Source organism: Lytechinus variegatus, chromosome 8 (genome assembly GCF_018143015.1).
Source record: "Lytechinus variegatus isolate NC3 chromosome 8, Lvar_3.0, whole genome shotgun sequence".
Classification (NCBI taxonomy): Eukaryota; Metazoa; Echinodermata; class Echinoidea; order Temnopleuroida; family Toxopneustidae; genus Lytechinus; species Lytechinus variegatus.
The window spans coordinates 27049708-27070353 of record NC_054747.1 but is presented as its reverse complement, the minus strand read 5'-3'; the positions used below and the strand labels follow the sequence as shown (position 1 = coordinate 27070353).

At 36.3% G+C, this 20646-nt stretch overlaps 1 protein-coding gene and 1 long non-coding RNA gene across 2 annotated transcripts; both read right to left on the bottom strand.

The window, feature by feature from the left end:
* Window positions 1–1318: 1318 nt before the first annotated feature.
* Window positions 1319–13476, bottom strand: LOC121420266 (synaptogenesis protein syg-2-like). Its single transcript, XM_041614840.1, has 6 exons — window positions 13388–13476; window positions 12249–12332; window positions 11322–11672; window positions 2804–3136; window positions 2101–2442; window positions 1319–1809 (listed from the first exon to the last, which is right to left on the bottom strand). The coding sequence occupies exons 2-6, from the start codon at window positions 12295–12297 to the stop codon at window positions 1502–1504; spliced, it is 1383 nt and encodes a 460-aa protein (XP_041470774.1). The 5' UTR covers window positions 12298–12332; window positions 13388–13476; the 3' UTR covers window positions 1319–1501.
* LOC121420268 lies at window positions 5786–11177 on the bottom strand. Its single transcript, XR_005970736.1, has 4 exons — window positions 10952–11177; window positions 8922–9051; window positions 8174–8286; window positions 5786–6356 (listed from the first exon to the last, which is right to left on the bottom strand). It is a non-coding gene; the product is annotated as an uncharacterized LOC121420268 (long non-coding RNA).
* Window positions 13477–20646: the final 7170 nt, after the last annotated feature.

Below are 20646 nucleotides of genomic sequence, written 5' to 3'. Positions count from 1 at the left end.
AGAGTGTGCTCTTTCTCTTATCCGATTTGAGGTTGAGATTTGCTTGACCTACTAATAACAAACAATGGAGTGGGATGGCGTCCAGAGAACCGTAACGACACATGTGCCCAAACAAACACAATCAGAGGTAACTCAGTGAAAGTGTTCCTTAACACATTTATTGTGTGTAAAGTTCACCCTATTGATCCTAATCGACACCGCTAACTCTTAGCATGCCACTGCCGTTAATCGCACTCAAATAATACACAACAAATTGTCAATTTACAACCTAGGCACTCCATGCCATGACTTTTTTTCAACATGTTTTTATTAGGATTTCATTTAAATGAATTACATAAACTGCAGATAAATACAAAAAAATACATAACCCCCCTACACATACACACAACTTTGAAATTACTTATTACATCACATGTCATTAACTTAATAAAGACCTTATTTACTGGCGTCATCGCAGCTCCATCTAGAGGCTGATACCAATTTAATGCATGCGTTGGTAATCTGCAGCTTTCACTTCTCTGACATCCACGTTTACGTGTATTGCACCTGTAAATGTATAGTCATGATTTCTCGTTATTTCATTTAAGTTACTCTTTTGATTACATTTGGTCCTAAGAAAACATCGGGTATACCCCAATCAACCAAAATTGCGTGTGTCTATATGCACCGCCAATCTATTCTTCACTAACCTTTAGTTAAATGTAGCAAAATCATCGTTGAGGTTGTTAACAAGAGTGTTCACTTTTTTGTGTATTTTGAAATGGTACTTGGCGGTTTTTTAATTACCATGAACACGTTCCCACGCAATCTATTCATAGCAGGAATTACTTGAATCATTCTTGTCAACCCTGCCCATCCACAACATCAGACAGAACAAAACTATGAAACAGGTTTTATCCCTTTTGTTTATATTTTTGCTAAATCAATCCAACAACATGAGAAAAAATACATGTATATACATCATATGCCATATGCATAGACCACTGTTGAAATAAAGATGCAACAACTGTATTGTCACCATTGATATACTGGTCATTAAATGTTAGACATGGATTAATAAATATCTAGTTAAATCGTCTGCCTAGTGCGTAGAGGATCAATTATTTACGGAAGTGTTAATCCTCATCACAATTTTTAACTGGAGTACTTGGGGGTACTCAGTTAACAATATGAAGTCACGTGTATGGTTGGAACAATATTCAAGATTATAACAACATCATCACTTTCTGTGCGAACATAAAATAATTACTTTGAGAAACATTCCTAAGAAATTTCATGCGTTTTGACCCCCCCCCCCCCCGGAAAAAAATATGGGTACGGCCATGATAAACCTTGCTTTAATTATCGAAATGGAGCATTGTCGAGTGGAACTGCGGAAATTCATTTGAATTCCGTTGTCAATATTTATGTATATTTTTCTTCATTGTTCATTTTTTTATAACTGAATAATCTGGTGATTTTCGGTTTTCATTACAGTCATCGTCCTGATCTAAGGTTGAAATTATATTTGCAAAACCTTTGTGTTATTCACGGAACACAAAGTGGATGAAGTAGGTTGAGTTGCCTGACAGAGAAGACGTTTGCCGTGGTCAAACCTATTTGTAATGATGGTCAGAGTGCTTTCAGCATCATATCGATCAGCACTATTAATGGATGTCTTCACAGATGAATTGCCTGTGACGTTCCTTGACCCGATATACCAGTGGATGTGAGGAGCGGGGTATCCATTAAGAGCTGTACATGTTATGTTGGTCTCAGAGCCTTCGAGCATATCACCACGGACAATCATTACGACATTGTCTGGTAGACCTTCAGACAAACATAAAAAGCTATTGGTCATAGTCAAACTTCAGCTGTAGAATTAAGCTTCTTTTATATTATACATAGCCCGGACAGTATATTGGGAATCAAACGAAATAATTTTAAACCATCACTAACAGCAAAAATGATTTTATTTATTGAAAAAAAAACACATGAGTAGCTATCTTTTAGTTCTTTTCAGGTTTGGTTAGGCTATTCGAGATGAATTTTCATTGATGATCTTTTATCAGTTAACAATATTGACTCTAGGTTTTAAAGATATTGAAGGAAACAACTCACCGTAAACAAATAGTCTAACTGTCAGTACTTTAACAAAGAAAACATCGTCCATATTCGAGAAACATACAATGTGCATTCCATTGTTCGTGGCATCTGGTCTAATGGTAATGGTACTTTCAGTGTCAAACAAAGTGTCGTCTAAAACGCTCCTATTACTTGACACATTTGCGTGGATCGGAGTCCTGCCAAAGTCACCAACTAACCATAATGATAGTTCAGTTGCTGGGAATGACCCAATACTTTTACAAGTGATTGAAGTCGGTGAATCTTCTTGAACGTGTAGGACTGTTGAGAGTGACTGGTTACCTCCAGTTAGAAAGAGCAGCACACTGGAAGGAAGAACTGTATGCATGGCAAACAAGAGAAGAATCGTAAGAGAAAGTACTAGAAAGAAGAATGAAGCATTGTATGATATGCAGACAGGCCCTTTGTGGAAAGCGGTTTTGTAACTTAATGATACTGCGTGTAAATAAATAAGAGATGATCTCAATATAAAAAATAGATAAAGAAAAATCGTGTGGACTGCGGAATGATGCTTGGAAACAGCTCGTTCGTCCTTTTGTAGATATGCATGTAAATAGATTGAAATGGAGCTTAAATCGACGTAAAGTGTTAGCATATTTTGTCCAATGCTTAAGCTATGGTGAATGAATTGAGTGTTTTGCAAGAACTGAAAATCTAGGATTCCCTGAATGACACATACCATGAACATTCAGAAGAAATGAGGATCTAAGACTCCTTTGTATTTCCGGGTGTGATGCGATGCAGCTGAGAATCTTTCCGTGGTCATCTCTCGTGGGTGTGATCGTCAAGGCTTTCCGGGAGATGTAAGATCCGTAATGAATGACATCAGATTGATCCTGATGAACAACGGTCACGTCCTCTGGTACTAGCCATTGCAGTACTGCGGGAGGCCTTGCCCTATTTGCTCCACATGTGATGCTAAACGACTCTCCAGCAGTTATACTTATATTGGCGTTGTTCAAGTATTGCCGTCCCGATTGGGCGTCAGAAATGAAAACCCGTGAGGGTGGAACTGGAGAAAAACACAGTACATTAGAAATAAACACCCTCATCCCAAATAGCTCTTTACCATTTCAGTTTTTAAATGATTAATCACTTAATGATTTTTTTGTTGGCGAGTATGAACTCATGCAAATTTTTCAAAGGGCTAAATAAACAAATAAATAATAAAAAACAATAAAACAGTCATAATATTATTTATATTATGTATAACCTGTATTCATATTTATTAACTTCTTACAAATAACACGTCGGAAAGAGCCCGTTATATGAAATGATACAGAAAGCAGGAGGTGACGGAGGTTATGTAAAACTAAAAATATCTACAATTAAATCACCTTTCACATGTTTGGTGAAAAAAAGCATCGTCGATAGAATCTTTGCAGTTTGATCGTAGGCCTTTTCACACGTTAATCCTGAATTCATCTTTAGAATCACTTGAACTTTCACACAGAAGATTCGTACCGTAATTTGGGTAAAATTTTACTGGAACTTCCCTCCGGAGTCGAATTGGACTTCGTGATTGTGATTAGCGTTCATGATTCAAGTTTGGTTTCACACGTTCTAAAAAAAGGCATTACCATTAATTTTTACACCGGAATCCTTATTCAAGTTTATTTTTTTTTACTGCTTAAACAGCGAAAAGTCTCGGGCTCTAGGTAAAATTATTTAGATATTTCATTAAGATGTATTTTCAGTGGGTAAGAATGATGGCCCAATACTGGATGAATATTAGGCATACGCATTCGTAGATATTTAATTCTATATCATCACGCTCATTGTGGTTAACTACTTCGTAGGGATGTTTTTTTTTAAATTTCAGTAAGAACATGGTCATGATTTAGAAATTACTAACATTAAAATGATGTTATGCGTCGCAAAATAGCGTGCTTGGTTAAACAAAAATCAGGAATTATTTTAATTACAATAATAATAATAATAAGAGGAAGAAGAAGAAGAAGCAGAAGAAGGAGAGGAATAAGTAGAAGCGGAAGAATAAGAATAATAATAAGAGGAAGAAGAAGAGGAGAAGAAGAAAAAGAAGAAGAAAAAGATGAAGAAGTTCGAGGAAGAACAAAAGGAAGAGAAAGAAGAAAATAAAAACGAAGGAATTATTTTAATTACAATAATAATAATCTAAATAATAGCATGCTCCTTCTCCTATGGATCATAAAAATAAAAATAATAATAATTATAATAATTATAATAATGATAAAATATGCTTAATGATAATAATAATAATAAAAATAATAATAATGATAAGAAGAGGAGGAATAAGAAGAGGAAGGAGAAAAAGAAGAATAAAAGAAAACAAGTGGAATGCCTCTGGCAGTCTCACCGGCATCACGAGGTTCAATATAGCAGCAGTTCTGACTTTGAATACTACTCTAACTCGCACAAGGTGTTCAGTGATACATGGTTACTCTTATGTCCACTTTTTATGAACTAGACCAATAAACTTACAGAGATATGATGGTTATTCAACAAAAAAAACCCAACATGGCCAAATTTCATAGGCCTTACATGACCTTTGACCTTGATCATGTGACCTGAAACTCGAACAGGATGTTCAGTGATACTTAATTACTCTTATGTACAAGTTTCATGAATCAGATCCATAAACTTTCAAAGTTATGATGGTAATTCAACAGATACACCCGATTCGGCCAAAGTTCATTGACCCTAAATGACCTTTGACCTTGGTCATGTGACGTGAAACTCATGCAGGATGTTCAGTGATACTTGATTAACCTTATGTCCAAGATTCATGAACTAGGTCCATATATTTTCTTAGTTATGATGACATTTCAAAAACTTAACCTCAGGTTAAGATTTCGATGTTGATTCCTCCAACATGGTCTAAGTTCATTGACCCTAAATGACCTTTGACCTTGGTCATGTGACATGAAACTGTAAGAGGATGTTCAGTAATACTTGATTAACCTTATGTCTAAGTTTCATGAACTAGGTCCATATATTTTCTAAGTTATGACATCATTTCAAAAACTTAACCTCAGGTTAAGATTTGATGTTGACGCCGCCGTCGCCGTCGGAAAAGCGGCGCCTATAGTCTCACTTTGCTACGCAGGTGAGACAAAAATGAAGGAATGATTTTAATTACAATAATTATAATAATTAATCTAAATACTAACATGTTACTAGTCCTATTGATCATAATAATAATAAAAAAATAATGATAATGATAATTATAATAATAATGAGAAAAATAATACTTAATGACAATAATAATAATAACAATAATGATAAGAATAATAATGATAATAATAATAATATCAATAACAATAATAATAATAATAGTAATAATGATAGTGATAATAATAATAATAAAGATAAGAACGATGATAATAATGATAACATTTGAATAAATTCCTTTTTTTTCATTTCATTAAGAAAATTCAAAGAAAATGTATTTATCTTTAGTCAATGACAAATAAAAAGTAGACATTTCAAGAATCATATTTTCATCTATAAAACTATATTTTCATAAAAATTATTCAATACACAGGAAACATCTTCAAATGTACACAATTTTTTCACACATAATTTTCTTCAACCTGAATAAATCATTGTGCATTTTTTTAATCAATAATGTCCAATAAATTCTAAAAAAAAACTGTGGTGTCATTGACTTTTGTACAAGTTTTTCAACATTCATTAGTGTTGTTGGTGTTGCCGCTGCTGTTGTCATCATGGTTGCTGTAATTTATTTTCTTTTTGCTGCTGCTCTTGGTGTCGTTGGTGTGATTGTTTCATTGCTGGTGCATTGCTACTGATGTTGCTCAAGGTGTTGCCTGTGTGGTTGCTCTTGTCATCGCTGCTACTGCTGCTGTTTACAAGTATGGCTGTTGCATCCCCTGATGCATTTATTGATGTTGCCGCTTGTGTTGTTTCCTGTATGATTGCTTAATCCTTGACATTGGCTTTGTTTCTACTGTCGTTGTCGCTACTGCTGTTGATGTTTACCACTGTGGTTGTTGCATCTCTTCATGAAGTTATTCATGTTGCGCGCGATGTTCCCTGCATGGTTGTTGGAGCTCCTGCTACTGTTGATGTTGCCAATGTGATTGTTGCATTTGTGCTGTAATACATGTAGGTATTTTTGCTGTTGCTCTTGATGTTGTCGGTGCGGTTGCTGCATCTCTTCTTGCAGTTGAGGTTTCGGCTGCTGATGCTGTTGTTGCTCCTGCTGCTGTTCATGTTTATTGAAGTAACTGAAATGGAATTAATTTATAGAGCATGTGATATTTTATTAATAAAGATATTAATTTCCATGATTATTGATACCAAAGTCATTTATTCCTAATTTAATTATCGCTGTTAAAATTCTGCGAAAAATCTCACTGCTCATTGATTATGAAAATTTATGCGTAAAATCATAAGTTTGCTCTAATAGACCAGTTCGTAGTTACTTCGTGGACAATTTTGGTCAAATGACCTTTCATTTCTTTCATCATGATAGGCAGATTTCAAAGCAAGATATTACGTAAGCTTGCCTTACATAGCAGGATGAAGAAATTGAATAGACCAGGTGACTAGAATAGCACACAAATGAACACGTAATGAAGGCATTTGTTGCATTCCTACTTTGAATGCATATCTTAGCCTGTTGCACAATGTACTTTGCAAACTGTGAAATACCAGTCGTTCGTGGAAGCATTGTTGTTTTTTGTGGATGAAAATGAAAATGACAATTCAAAAGAATATATGAATAATCAAGACATCAAAGTTGGTGCTTATCTCATTAGATTTTAAAGCACCATGTCACTTTACAAATGACCTTCTTCTGATCATGCATAGAATCTTTTGATCATGCGCAGAAAGGAACTACGAACTGGCTTATTAATAAAATAAAGCCCCTAAAATGCTCATTTTTGTTTCACATACTCTAGATAGGCATCTGATCAAATTTATTTTTCAAAAATGTACACATCACATTTATTTTCTTATGTATTCTATTGTTTTCTAAATTTCTTATGTATTTCTTTGTTTTATGACTTTTTGCTTTTCATTGTGTTTTCAATGGAAATTTTCAGGGACTTTATTTTTACCATAGACAAGATAAAATTAAATGATTTTAAGCAGTAAAAGGAAAAATAATGATACATTTTATGAATTTTGGCTAAAAACACTATTTGCATTGGATTTGTACACAAATTCATGTTTTTGAGCAATTTTGGGTCTGCATGCACTTACGAAATGTTGCGTAATTTCGGAAACGCGTACCTGGGGTCACAATTTTGGTCTCAAAAGTTGCGCGAGAGTCTTGAAAGTAAAAAGTCAGCGAGCGACACATTAAAAAAACTTTGAGCAGCTGATTTATCGCGAAAAATGTCGAGCCCCCCCGTCTTCTTAGGGTTAAACAACCCAAAAAAAATGCATAAGAAAAAAATTAAAATGTACATGTATACATAATTGATTTTAATGACTTTAATGACAAAATAAAGGGAGTCAAAATCCAAAATTATCACATTTGTTTTTTATTTCGTGATTCAGAACCAACCTGCTGATTTCTGAAGTGAGTGCACAATCTACAGGCAAGATCCTGAGCCACCCCCCCCCCCCCCTACCAAGATCATTTGAATAAGTGAGGTTTAATGACTGCTTTTGTAGTCATTAAATTTATCTGATTTATACATGCCTACAAGAGATATAAAAAAAATTGTGTTCTTTTTTGGGAAATTTGCAGTGTTCCTAGCTGACAAAGCAGAGGGTGATGGTGTGTGGGGGGTCTAATAGGAATGCAGAACAATGGAACATTCATTTACTACTTTGGCAATAGAAAGCAAGACACAGCATCTAGCATTGATTGATATTGGATGTTTTACAACTGTCCAAGAAATATCATCAATAATCATTTAAGCATCTAAGCACTTATTATCTTATAGACTTATAGATGTCACTGTTTTCAAATATTGACTGCTAGAAGACCAAATAAAGAAGAGAACAGTACTGGCAATTTAATTTTTTTTAATGTGACTACTTTCTTCGCCAAAGTGAGGCAGTCATACTTAAGAGTGTTTTAACTTACAAGTGACATCACATTTCCTGCCTTCTTGTCTGGCTCTCCAAAACCTTCAACCATTTATACTTGGGTAACTTTGTATCTCGCATCCGTCTGAAAAGTTTGGGTGAAGCCTCCACCTGAAGGAAAAGAGTATTGAACTAATTAAAATATTTGCCACAATCTTGTATTTCTTCTCACATGTATATGTACATGTCTAAAAACAGGAAATAAAACATCTTTTGATTACCAGAATTCATATAGAAGGGGGTAAACAAAGGGTTCAAGCTTTTATTATGTTAATCAAAAATAAAAATAGTAAATGACATATGCTCTGGCCGAGAAACTTAGAGAAATTATTCCTCGTAATGTAGCTTGTATGTACATACACATGAGCAAGTAGTGAAAAATGGATTGAGGGGTGTGAGTAGGGGCTACGCAAACAGAAGGGGGGGGGGCTGGGGTCGCATGTTAACTGTAGAGTTTTAAAGTGAGCGACCATGCAAAAAATCATGACCAAATGGTAATTTTTATGTTTTTCAGCTCCCACACTGTTTTCCAAAACCATGTACAAAAATGACCATCTGGATGATTTTTTGCATGGTCATGGTCTTTCATGTCTATGTAATGTCTACATTACAAACTGACTTTAAAATCTGGTACAGTGCGATTTCATTATCATTGATGTGGGTTTTAATGATTTAACATTCTGCAACCTAAACAATATCCTTCATTTTTTGTCATCATTATAGCATTTTACTAGTCTACATGTTACCTGTGGTTGCATTTCAATCTCAGTGTTTCTTCACCCATTGCCAAATCTTCTGCCACATGTTCATCAGATTGGCCCCTGGCACATTCCTTGCTGTAGTAGACCAGTCAGAGCCAAGCTCTCTAGTTCCAGTCTGAAATTAGAACATTAATATTACATTGATATAACAAAGAAATATGTAGACTGACACAGTGATCATTGAAAAATATTGCACTTTCTATGAATATTGTTGACATTTTATAAAGGGGAATGATTCAAATATACCAATCATTTTTCTTTCTTGTTGTATTATCCTGAAATTTCTAGAATCGACCAACAATCGGTCAACAATTAATTCTAGTTAATTCATATAATTTCCACTTGATTATAAGCAAGACAGTCATTAACATATTAATCATACAAATAATAAAACATTTTTGTCATTAATATATTTTTGAATTAAAATAAAAGTTTTTTCTAACCCAATAGCACATGGATACCTTGCTGGTTTAATTTACTGGATTTTGTTCAATAGTACTTTATTATGAGATTCAAAGGCAAAAAAATACTTGGGCTTGATGAGATCCATTGCATATTCCCCTTTATTTTTGTTTTAATGAATGGACATTTAAGTACCTTTACGTGCTATTTAAGGTTAGGTTTGACTAGATCTAGACTCTAACTTTATGTGGTACGATAAAAATGAAAAATAAAATTGAAAAATTGAAGAGCCCCGACTGGGGATTTCGCATTGTAAGTCCCATAATGGTGGCTGCACGATAGCTAGACAGCTGGCAGCTGTCTGTTTCGAGGAGTTTTTAAACATTTTTTTTATTTCTCATACACAGACGGCTTGCTATTGTGCAGCCACCATTAGGGGACTTACAATGCAAAATCCCCCCGTCGGGGCTCTTCAATTTTGTCTTTAATGAATAACAATTTTGAAAATTAACGCGACCAAAATGCAAATTTATATTCCCTCTTGGCAATAATTCCCCAAAACGGAGAAAATTGAAGTTAAAAGGAACAAAACAGTGACTTACCTCGGCTGTCGCGCAAATTCACTTCCCCTTTTTATCCGATCTTAAGTACGTAAACATATGGCCATTGAGTCCCTGTACAGATCGCGCTAGAACTTCGGTCTCTGTATTTGGTGAGTGAAGCCAACGGAGTTCAGCTGAACAACCAGCAAAACAGGGACCGAAGCTTTTGGTCTACTGCCACGGGTGCACCATTTAAAACTTATAATATCTAGATTTTGATTGGGTGTGAACGCACCTCTGCCACATAACTCCCCCCTGAATCCTCGCCTGCTGTCGAGTGCCTCCATTTCGTTTGACTTGTGTTCGCTAAGCCTATATGCTAAATAAGTTGAGAATATCCAATTTATCACTCACACTATCAATATGTGATTTAGCTCCTGTCCAATTCCAATGACTGTAACACAGAATTGGGATGGCCACATTGGATTTGTGTACATCTATTGCACACGCTGGTAATCGAGGATATCCCCGACCACACCGAGCAACAAAATTAATACAAAAACCAAAGGAAAAGAAAAATTATGATTTTTAATATAGAATGTAAGGCCAAATCGTGGTTTTGGGAACCACTCATAGATTTGTGTACGCGCACTTGTGTACAAAGTGAATGGAGGTGGAAATAGGGTAGTGCGTGAGCGTGTGACTGAATAAAGCGCTGCTGTATGAAGTGAACGGTGGTTCCCTATATCACGATAATGCCGAATGTCATAAAGGTAAAACAATATAAAGATTTCTCTTAGCAAAATTACAGCCCTGTGTGGATCATAAAAACGTGTATGGACAGGGTCGCGATGGGTCGTTGTGTGGACCTCAGTCAGATACTTAGTTCTGCAGACACAGAAACACGGGTATGGACTAGACTGGATTATGTACTGTCAAGGTTGTCGATCGTATCGACAGGGTTCCTGCCAGAAGATAATCTTTTCTTGTAATTCAATTGATAATTACGCACCACAAATTATTCATCACCTTACATATAATATGAACGACATTTTGAATGGTTTTACTTACGGTAAAATCCTCATTCACCTCTCCGGTGACCTTCACTTCTGCTAATTTCTTCGTTTCATTTCGAATCGTCGCGGCGAAAACATCAAACAAACTTTACATTTTGATCAAAACTTTGGAGTGGGCGTGGCCTAATTAGTCAGCGAACCTCGTTCAAGACGATTTGTAAAATAAAAATGTACTGAACGCGAAGGTTCGGGAAAAGCCCCCCCGGTTGTGCCATTTGGGGGCGTTGTCGACACTGACGCGCCCTAACGCTCCCAACGCACCCTTTCGGCCAAACTGGGGGGCTTTGGACGAATCTTCGCGTTCGCGTTGACGCACCCTAACGCGACAGCACCCACCCTTTCGACATAAGCCGTTTTGTTCTTACCTCGATTTAGTGCTTTCAGTATTTCAGTCGCTGAACGTTCTCCATGTAGGTTAAATACATTGCATGTGTATCTCCCATTGTCACCAGTGTTCAAATTGATTATTGTAAGGGATGTGCTGCGGTCATCTGCCAATAACTTGTACTTTGTAGGATTTGAAATATTGGGTGTACATTCACTTGCAGTTGTGCACCACTCAGACGCAATTGGTGTTTCTTCGTGTTTCCACTTGACAGTGCGAACATTCGAAGGAGGGAAATAGGTGCACTCCATCGTAAAATCTTCTCCTTTGACGGGTAGGAACTGCCTCCGTTGAAAAGATATCGTGGCTGTTGACATGGTAGAGCGGGAGCCTGTAAATGGATTGTGTAGGAATACTGTCAATTATTAGTGATAGCAGAAGTATTGCTTCTTCATAGTACTATACAGGGTGGGCATTTATTTTAGACTCTCAAGGGTTTAAAAGTTGCATCCTTTTAGATTTGCGTTGATTTTTTTTTACTTTTACTCAAACATGTCAAAAAGGGTTCAAAATTGCACTTGTTCAAGTTTTGCTGCAGGTTGTACCATTTTGCGAAGGATAACACCCTTCGTGCACCTTAAATGCGTAACACAGTCCATGGTCTTTAGATGGATATATGCCCAGGAAGCGCATTCCGAGACAGACGTGAACAACGCAATTAAGTGAAAGAAAAAAAAAATCTGATCCTGCTGATGGAAAGCACGAATGGGAAGACATTTTTTTTGTCAACAGTCTGCTTTGACCTTAAACTCACTGAAAATAATAATACAGTAACGGAAGAAGTCATACTTTCTATATTCTTTGTTTTATTAACAGCCTACCCGGCTTTACAAAGAGAAGAAAAAACGGCTACAATCCAAATATGTATAGATTCAATTTCATTCAAATTTAATCAAATTCGACGTACCTTTGCCAATAACAAGAAGAGCAAACAAGCACCAAATTCGGTAAGCCATTTGAGATCAGAGTGATAGTGTCCAATCCAATAATCCTGGTAACAAAGAAACATTCAATATCAAAATTCAAGATAGTTGCAGTAGGTGAGACAAATTGTTTTTTAAGACATTCCCGATGTGTCTAAAACACATTGATTTAATAATGATGACGGTGAGATTTATTCGCTTACTTTCGCTAGCCTATGCCGTTAAGCACATTTCAAAAGTGCATGTTCGACTTAATGTCTTACTTTGTTAGCGGTCGAAAATGAAAGTACGATATTTCATATATCAAATATATAGCTGCATTTGTTCGGACGACAGAGTGTGCTCTTTCCCATAGCCGGTTAGGTGTCGAGGTTGCTTAACCGAGCATACAATGGATTGGGAAGGCGTCCAGAGAACTGCCACGACACATACCCTTCGGGAAGACCTTATGCAATGACATCATCGCACCGCCATCGTGCCTGACATGCCTTGTCGATCTTCAACTGGCGCAAGCCATAAACCAGCCCTTCCTTGAATGTTTAACACATATGCGCTTCTAATGAGATGACTTTGATAAACTGAAGAAAGGATTTCATTCATTTTACTTCAAATTTTCTATCGAAACATTTTTTTGCATTTTGGTGACCTCTGAAAGTTGGATCAGGAAAAGTCACATCTACCCTTATGTTGCCTAAGCGCAACTGCATACCAGTCATTCTGTCTAATATAAAACATTATTTGCCTTATTCCTACCGAATTAATTTCTACAACTTGCTGGCTGTGATGGCTTCCAGTACCAGCAGAGAAAAAAAGAAAAGTACTGTTGAACATTATGAAGAGATCTGGATATACGAATCTGATTCATGATATTGCCTTCTTATCTTTGGCTCTCTCAGAACAATTTAGTCTGAATTTGTGTTTGTGTGTGTCCCGTCTCCTTCATTGCAGATTTCCATTGATGGTTATAAACATATACAGTCATTCATTAATTTAGCCCACTGTATCTTTTAGCATTACTATCAAAGGCATTGGTTTGTATTGTGTTGATATTCTGTTATCCATTTGTGAAATATGACAATAAAATTTAAAAAAATAAAAGCTGATCGACCTAGAGACATTATACCTGCATGTCCAGCTCTGATGTACATAGGTTCTCAGGCAGCGAGGATAGTCGAAGATGTCGCCTGGTGTTGACTGACGATGAACCAAGAAGAAGGTGTATCGGGTCTAACTACAGTGTAAAGTTAATTAATTTAAACATAATTGATAGTTACCTAAGTAGTTTATCTAAGTAAGTCTATAGACACAACCGGTGGATTATACTTATGTCAGAAAATTCAGTTAAAAATCAATTCAAAAGACGATAACCGAGCTGGCCCAGAAACATTTCTGTTGTCCATAAATAATCTACAGATATTAACAAAATATATCAATCAGATATTACACAAAAGTTACAAACATATATGAACTAAAATTGTACACAACTCTATGGAGTTCCTATAATGTACAAGCATCGAAAATCATATTGAATAACTAGGCACCTGTAATGTTTAGAACCATGCTATCATTCACAGACCAAGTGGTGGATAATGTAGGTAGAACTGCCAGGCACAGGAGATGTTTTCCATGGTCCAACCTATTTGGTACGAAAGTCAAAATACTTTCACCATCATATCGACTAGCATCATTTTCAATAATATTCAGTGATGAATGACCTGTCATATTTCTTGATCCTATGTACCAGTAAATGCGAGGAGATGGGTACCCGTTGGCAGCCTTGCAGATCACGGTGACTTTTATTCCTTCTTTTATTTCAGCAGGTAAAGTCATAACGACCCCATCCGGTGGTGCTGTAGCATTTTCAGAGAAATGCAAAAAGTGACACGTTCTATTAAAGCATCAAAATCATTTGCGGACATAGGTGATCCGCTTGATGAAGCTTTATTTTTACAGGAGAATAAACATGTCGGCCTAATCAATTACCATATCTTGCTTTCCGAAAACGCCCATTATAGAAGATTATAAATACATCAACCACAACAAAAAGACATCCAATTGTTATATCAAAAGAATACTACACACACACGTATCCCTGGTTATATAGCCTAGCAACTTTTTACTAACTTACTGCCCAAGCCACATCTGTAAAATGCCGAAGGAGAAAACACATATATATATATATAATTGAGATGAAATGTACACTAACCATAGGTTGATATTGTAGCAAACAGTCGTTCGACAAAATCACCCAGATATACAAAGCACCAGAGAATCAACCCTTGATACTTCTTATACAGATGCAACTTGTAAGTACTAAAGGTATCAAACAGACTGTCGTCTACAGGATTTTGAATCTTCGACAGACTAATACTTCCAGGAGGAATATCAGGGTCTTCAACTCTCCATGTCAGTTCAACTTCCGGTCGTGATCCAATACTTTGACAGCTGATCGAAGCCGAAGAACCTTCTTGAACGTAAATAACTGTTGGTGATATCTGGTAGTCTTTTCCATTTCCAGATTGAAAGATTGTCGTGTTAGACGGAAGAACTTTATAGGAAAGGTGAAGAAAAGAAGAATTTTCGTTATACTGTATGTCAATTTGAAAGAGTTTGGGCTTAAAACAAATACCATTTTATGTCTTGTGTAGTGACGGAGAATATGGGTTAGATTTTATGGAGAACATTTCGTGGTTTACAATACATAAAGACTTATCTAAACATCATAATATAATTGCTAATCTGAGGAAAATGTCAGGAAAATCACTTTTATTTTTTTCATTTTCATCAATTTTGTTAACATACCGTGAACATTTAGGTAAACAATACACTGACGATCAGTCTGGAGTATTTGATGTGACGCAAAGCAGCTGATATGCTTTCCTTGATCACTCGCAGAGGGCGTGATGGTAACAACCTTCCGAGACGTGTAGCTGTTGCCTTTAACGACATCAGTCTGATCTTGATGGTTGGAAGTAAGATGATCTGGTACAATCCAGTTAAGGACTGCAGGAGGCCTTGCTTCCGATGCTGTACATGTTAGCACATTTGGCTCCCCGGCCATTATCGTTCTAGTGGTGTTATCGGTGCAGAGACGGCTTGATCTATCGGTAACTATGATTACTGAAGGCGGAGCTGTGAAAGAAGATAGAAAATTCATGAGGGGTATATTATTACAGCTATACTCAATTATGCACAATTTAAAAAGGTTCAATGTTTGTGGGGTGTGTGTGTTTATTGATTTCTTAGAAAGATGAGCTTCACAATCCGGATGCCGGATGCCAATGAACACACGTCTTTCCAACGACTGTTTCAGAAACAAGAACTTTGAATTATTATTTTTTTTGGAGGGGGGGGTCACATCATGGGCTACGATCTACGATTTTATTTCTGCGTCAAATTTATTATTCATTATCTATTCTTGGAGTATGTTACATTGAATAAAAGTACGTATATTTGTGGATGTCGATAAAGCTTGAATCGAATTATGAATGGACACATTCCTATTATTGTAAATAAAAAGTATTTCTCTCCTAAAAAAAATGTAATTGATTACCAGTAAACTAATGAAATCGACGATGTATATCAACAAAATAAATAGTGAACGAAATGTTTTTTTTGCATTTTTTTTGTCATAATTGTTACGGTTATGTGCTGATGAATTAGTTTAGCTTTGTTTATTAGTTTGTTTCTTGATCGCGTTTCACGTACTTCAATAATCTGCATGTTGTTTTTTTTTCTTAATATAGCCGTGATGAAATATTGTAATGTATTTTTAGCTTAAACTTTCATTGTTGAAATTGGATTGACTTGTCTTTGATCATTATATCTTAAACAATTACTGCACCTGGTAGTAATGGTCTTACGAGCATGCTCCTTGATGCTGTATTGTGGGGAAAGGCAGTTTGGTGAACAGCACATCTGTAATGCCCGCCATCATCACCAACCAGTTGTTTTATCGTAAGATTAGCACTGGAGTCGTCTGCCACCAAGCTGAATTTCCATTGGTCTAGAACAGTAAATCTACAGGACCGATCTTCCCTACAATCACATGTTGCCAGTGATTCACCATCCTTCTGCCACGTGATCTCCTTATTTCTGGCATGTAGTGTGTACGTGCAGACCAATGTAAAATTCTCGCCAATCACGGGAAGATACTTGCCTCTGTTGATCAACACAGCAAACCCTTCTGTTTCTGCGAGATTGAAAGACAATATTTTGGAAATGAAGATAATTCATTTGGCGTGATTTCTCCCGAATTAATGCAATGACAATAAATTCATTTCAGTGAGTTTGTAAGGGGTATCATTATAGATTATTCATTTGTCAATATCACTTCTCATTTAATCATTTTATTTTCCTTTTTTCTAATCACTTATCAATTAATTTCACTATTTATTTGTTTTATAAATGTTTTAATGAATTATACACTGATTAATTGAGGCCGCGTGTATCTATTCAGAAGGATGGGGTGTGTAAAAATCACCACATGCCATTACCGGGAATATTTTTGTCCTTTGGTCACCCTCTTACGAAATCGAAGGATTCTGTTCTTCAAAATATGTCAGTAAGTCGCTTTACATATTGAATATGAGCACATAAAGATGTGTTGCAAAATAATATTGTCATATAAAAGTACTTATAATATACACACAGTGAACCTTTTGATACGGTGCTCGTTTAATTGTTAACGGAAAATGGGTCAAATACAGATATACCAACGTAAACCTACCACAACTGAAGATGGTTAGAACAAGAACAACCGCAGCATGTTCAAAGGCGCTTGTCATCATATCGAATCTGGCTGTACGGAGACTTGCTTTTAGACCAACTTAAAACTTCAACAAAGGCAAATATACTCTTATAAAGTCAAACCTGCAGGAGACTCCCGCTTCCTATACACTCAGGGGAAAAATCGCTGGTATAGTGTCAAACTAGTTCTACTGGTTTCCTTTTCAACTCCTGATTCGTTTTCGTGTGCTATTTAACATTAATGAGTAATGTATACAGCATGTATGGTCCAAGAGGTCGCCATTTCCTTTCGCAGCACGATCGTATACATGGTATAGGGCACACGAGAGTAATTCATCTACGCGCAAAGCATGTCGGACAGGCGTAAGTAAAGATCACATGACTTTATTGATTAAAATAAGTCATTAAAATTAGATCAAATGTTTGTACATCAAAAGAAAAACGATAGAGATAATGCTATGTTCATACTCTTTCATTATCAAGGCGTTTCGGGCGGCTAGACTGCATTTTTGTATTTCATTTTAATTATCATTACCCACAATGCAGTTCTGGTTTTTCTGGCAATGAACCGGCGAAATTATGGTTAGTATTATTTCAGGCCATTTAACTTTTGATTGAGCTGGGCAAGTACCTGATTAACATATCAATGTACTGTTAATTGTGACTAATGTTAGTGAATTCAAGCAAAATCTATCAAGGATTGATTTTTAATGATTTTTTAATGGGCTATGATATAACACGTGAGTGAATGGGGGTCTGTAATACCTATGTGTGCCCTATAGCGCGACTACATTTCTACACTGTCGTTGCTATGGCTGGGCGTCGTCTGCTAGAAATCGGTGGTGAGAATGCTTCAAACAGTTTTATGCAAAGTGATAGGTTTGTTTAACAACAGTTGATAAGTAGGGGAAGGCGGGGTAAGTTGTGACAGTTTTTGCTTTTTGCATGTTAGAATTGATATGATTAATAATCTTGTCGAAATAAGTACCTTGCCTTGAAATTTAATTCTTCTGAAATATTTTCCACCTATAAATAACTTTCTATCCCCACACTGAAAGTCATCGTGACCTTTGAAAAAAACGATGTCAAAAGGCTCAACTTGCCCCATATATGGGGTAAGTTTGAGCCACCTTCTGGGGTAAGTTGAGCCACAAAAACTATGTACAAAATGTATGGGGGAGAACCAGCATGTCAATTTTTTGTTTAAAGTCTTTTCACTTGCTAATTCTCTATAAATACTAACATCCTGTAAAAGGAAAAAAACAGTCATGTAAATTTGCTCCTTTCAGCCTGCATTTCAATCGATTTTTATGGTTTGTTTGTTTTTTAAGATACATGACCATAGGAATTACCATGGCTCAACTTGCCCCATGCTGTTTGGCTCAACTTACCCCACCCCGAACTTAGTGCGATAATTTTGTATCCACACATTTATTATGCATCCATCATATAAAAGACTATGACAAGAATGAAGATCCATACCTGGACTAATAATGTTGTTATCATGTCTTAATTATATTTAAAGACGTGTGTGTTTATAAAGCACTTATCTATTTCACACTCTTTTTTACTTTTTTGGCTGAAATTCATATTTTTCCCTCTAAAAAACTAGTTTTTGTTTCAAAGTTGGAAACAATGTGGTGGGGTTAGGGGTTATGCTATGGGTCATCAATACATGACACCACCACAATGTCTGACTCCTTCATTATTGGCCTGGGGCTGGTGGCTCAACTTGCCCCTATGCTCAACTTACCCCGCCTTCCCCTATATAACTAGGCATTAAGTGCATTTATCGCTTACGATGCTGGAATGACGCTTTCAAATGCATATTAAATGCTTATTATCATGCAGAAATGCCAAGAGGAGATCAGATCTGGTTAGTTTGAGGGTGAAATCCAATTAATAGGGATTTCAAAATGATAAATAACCTCTAATTATCATCAGTATTCCTATTTTCAATATTTAGAGCACGCAGAGAAAGAAAAATAAACAAAACATTAAAATGCATAAACTTGTCTCCGTCAGATGTTACACATCATAGATTGCGCACTTGATTACTATTCACTTCGTTCAAAGCTCCGGATAAAGGGGGGGGGGGGTGGAGCTGAGTCGGGGTAAATACCCCCATCTTCCAGGATTGTTAGCAGGGCGGTTGATACCTATAGCACCCCCCCCCTTCTTCCTCTAAATTAACGGTTATGAGGAAGAGAGGCGAAATGAGCAAAATAAATGCTTACACTCTTTTTTGTTATCATGTATATTTTCTTTTATTTACTTTGTTGATCTTTATGCGAATAAAAATGTAATGAATCACCTCGAACAAAATTAAACATGTAAACAAGTTGTTGTAAATCCACACAATACGTATTAAGCCCGTTGATAGACATCAAGCAAGTAGAACTCTAGCTGCAATACCATAGGAAGCGCACAAAATATATGAATGGAACACTGCATTATTACATTAAAATGAGGGTGTCTAATGAGACGTTTTTCTTTTCTTTTGATACGTATAAAGTATTGATTGCAAGGTATCAATCTCTTCAGGAGAACCCACTCTTTCTTTTGAGACCAAAATTTTTCAACTTTTCGTCATTTGACCCTCAGTATACGGCACACGAGAGTAATTCATCTGCGCGCAAAGCATGTCGGACAGGCATATATTCGTAAAGATCACATGACTTATTGATTGAAATAATTCATTAAAATTAGATCAAATGATTGTATATCAAAAGAAAAACGATAGAGATAATGCTATGTTCATATTCTTTTATTATCAAGGCGTTTGGGGCGGCTAGACTGCATTTTTGTATTTCATTTTAATTATTATTACCCACAATGCAGTTCTGTTTTTTCTGGCAATGAACTGGCCGAAATTATGGTTGAGCTGGGCAAGTACCTGATTAACATATCAAGTCTTAATGTACTGTTGTCAGTGAATTAAAGCAAAATCTATCGAAGGATTGATTTTTGATGAGCTATGATATAACACGTGAATGAATGGGGTCTGTAATACTCATGTGTGCCCTATAGATAACAGATATTTCAAAATGTTCGAGTTACACGTTGACAGCTGGCTCTGGTGTTAAACTATTTTTTTAGCATTCCAATCTTAAATGAAGCACGCACTAAGAAAAACATCACCATCAAGAGCCGCGGAAACGGGGCAGGGGCTGCGGGAATTTAGCCCCCGCGCCCTTTCCCAAACCGTGAACAAAAATGTAAAAATGATCATCTGATTATGATTCTTTGCATGAATGGTTAGCCCCCCCCTCCTTCAAAACCGTTCCGCGGCCCCTGACGGTAGGGTCTGCCTTGGTTGAAAAGAAATCATGGCTGTAGACATGGTAGAGCGGTATCCTGTAAATAGATTGAGTAGGAATATTTTCAATTATTGGTAATAACAGACGGATTGCTAATTCATAGTATATTTTCCAAGACGGGTATCAATTTTAGAGTATCAAGAGGTGCAAAGTGGCACCCTTCATGATATTTAACCCAAAAGGATGCACACTTGCACTTTTTTCGAGTTCTGCTGCAGATTTGTTTAATCTTTTTTTTTGGGGGGGGTTACCTTTATACAGAGAAACCAGTCGATAAATAATCTCAGAGCTGGTCTACATTCGGGCGCTTTCA

What these genes read in the sequence shown, in the direction of transcription:
- LOC121420266 (XM_041614840.1), bottom strand. Translation starts at nt 12,297, where the DNA reads ATGGCTTACCGAATTTGGTGCTTGTTTGCTCTTCTTGTTATTGGCAAA. An exon ending in ACTGAAAGCACTAAATCGAG is followed by an intron (nt 3,137 to 11,321) that starts GTAAGAACAAAA and finishes GTTTTTCTCCAG; the next exon opens with TTCCACCCTCACGGGTTTTC. An exon ending in AGTTAGACTATTTGTTTACG is followed by an intron (nt 1,810 to 2,100) that starts GTGAGTTGTTTC and finishes GTTTGTCTGAAG; the next exon opens with GTCTACCAGACAATGTCGTA.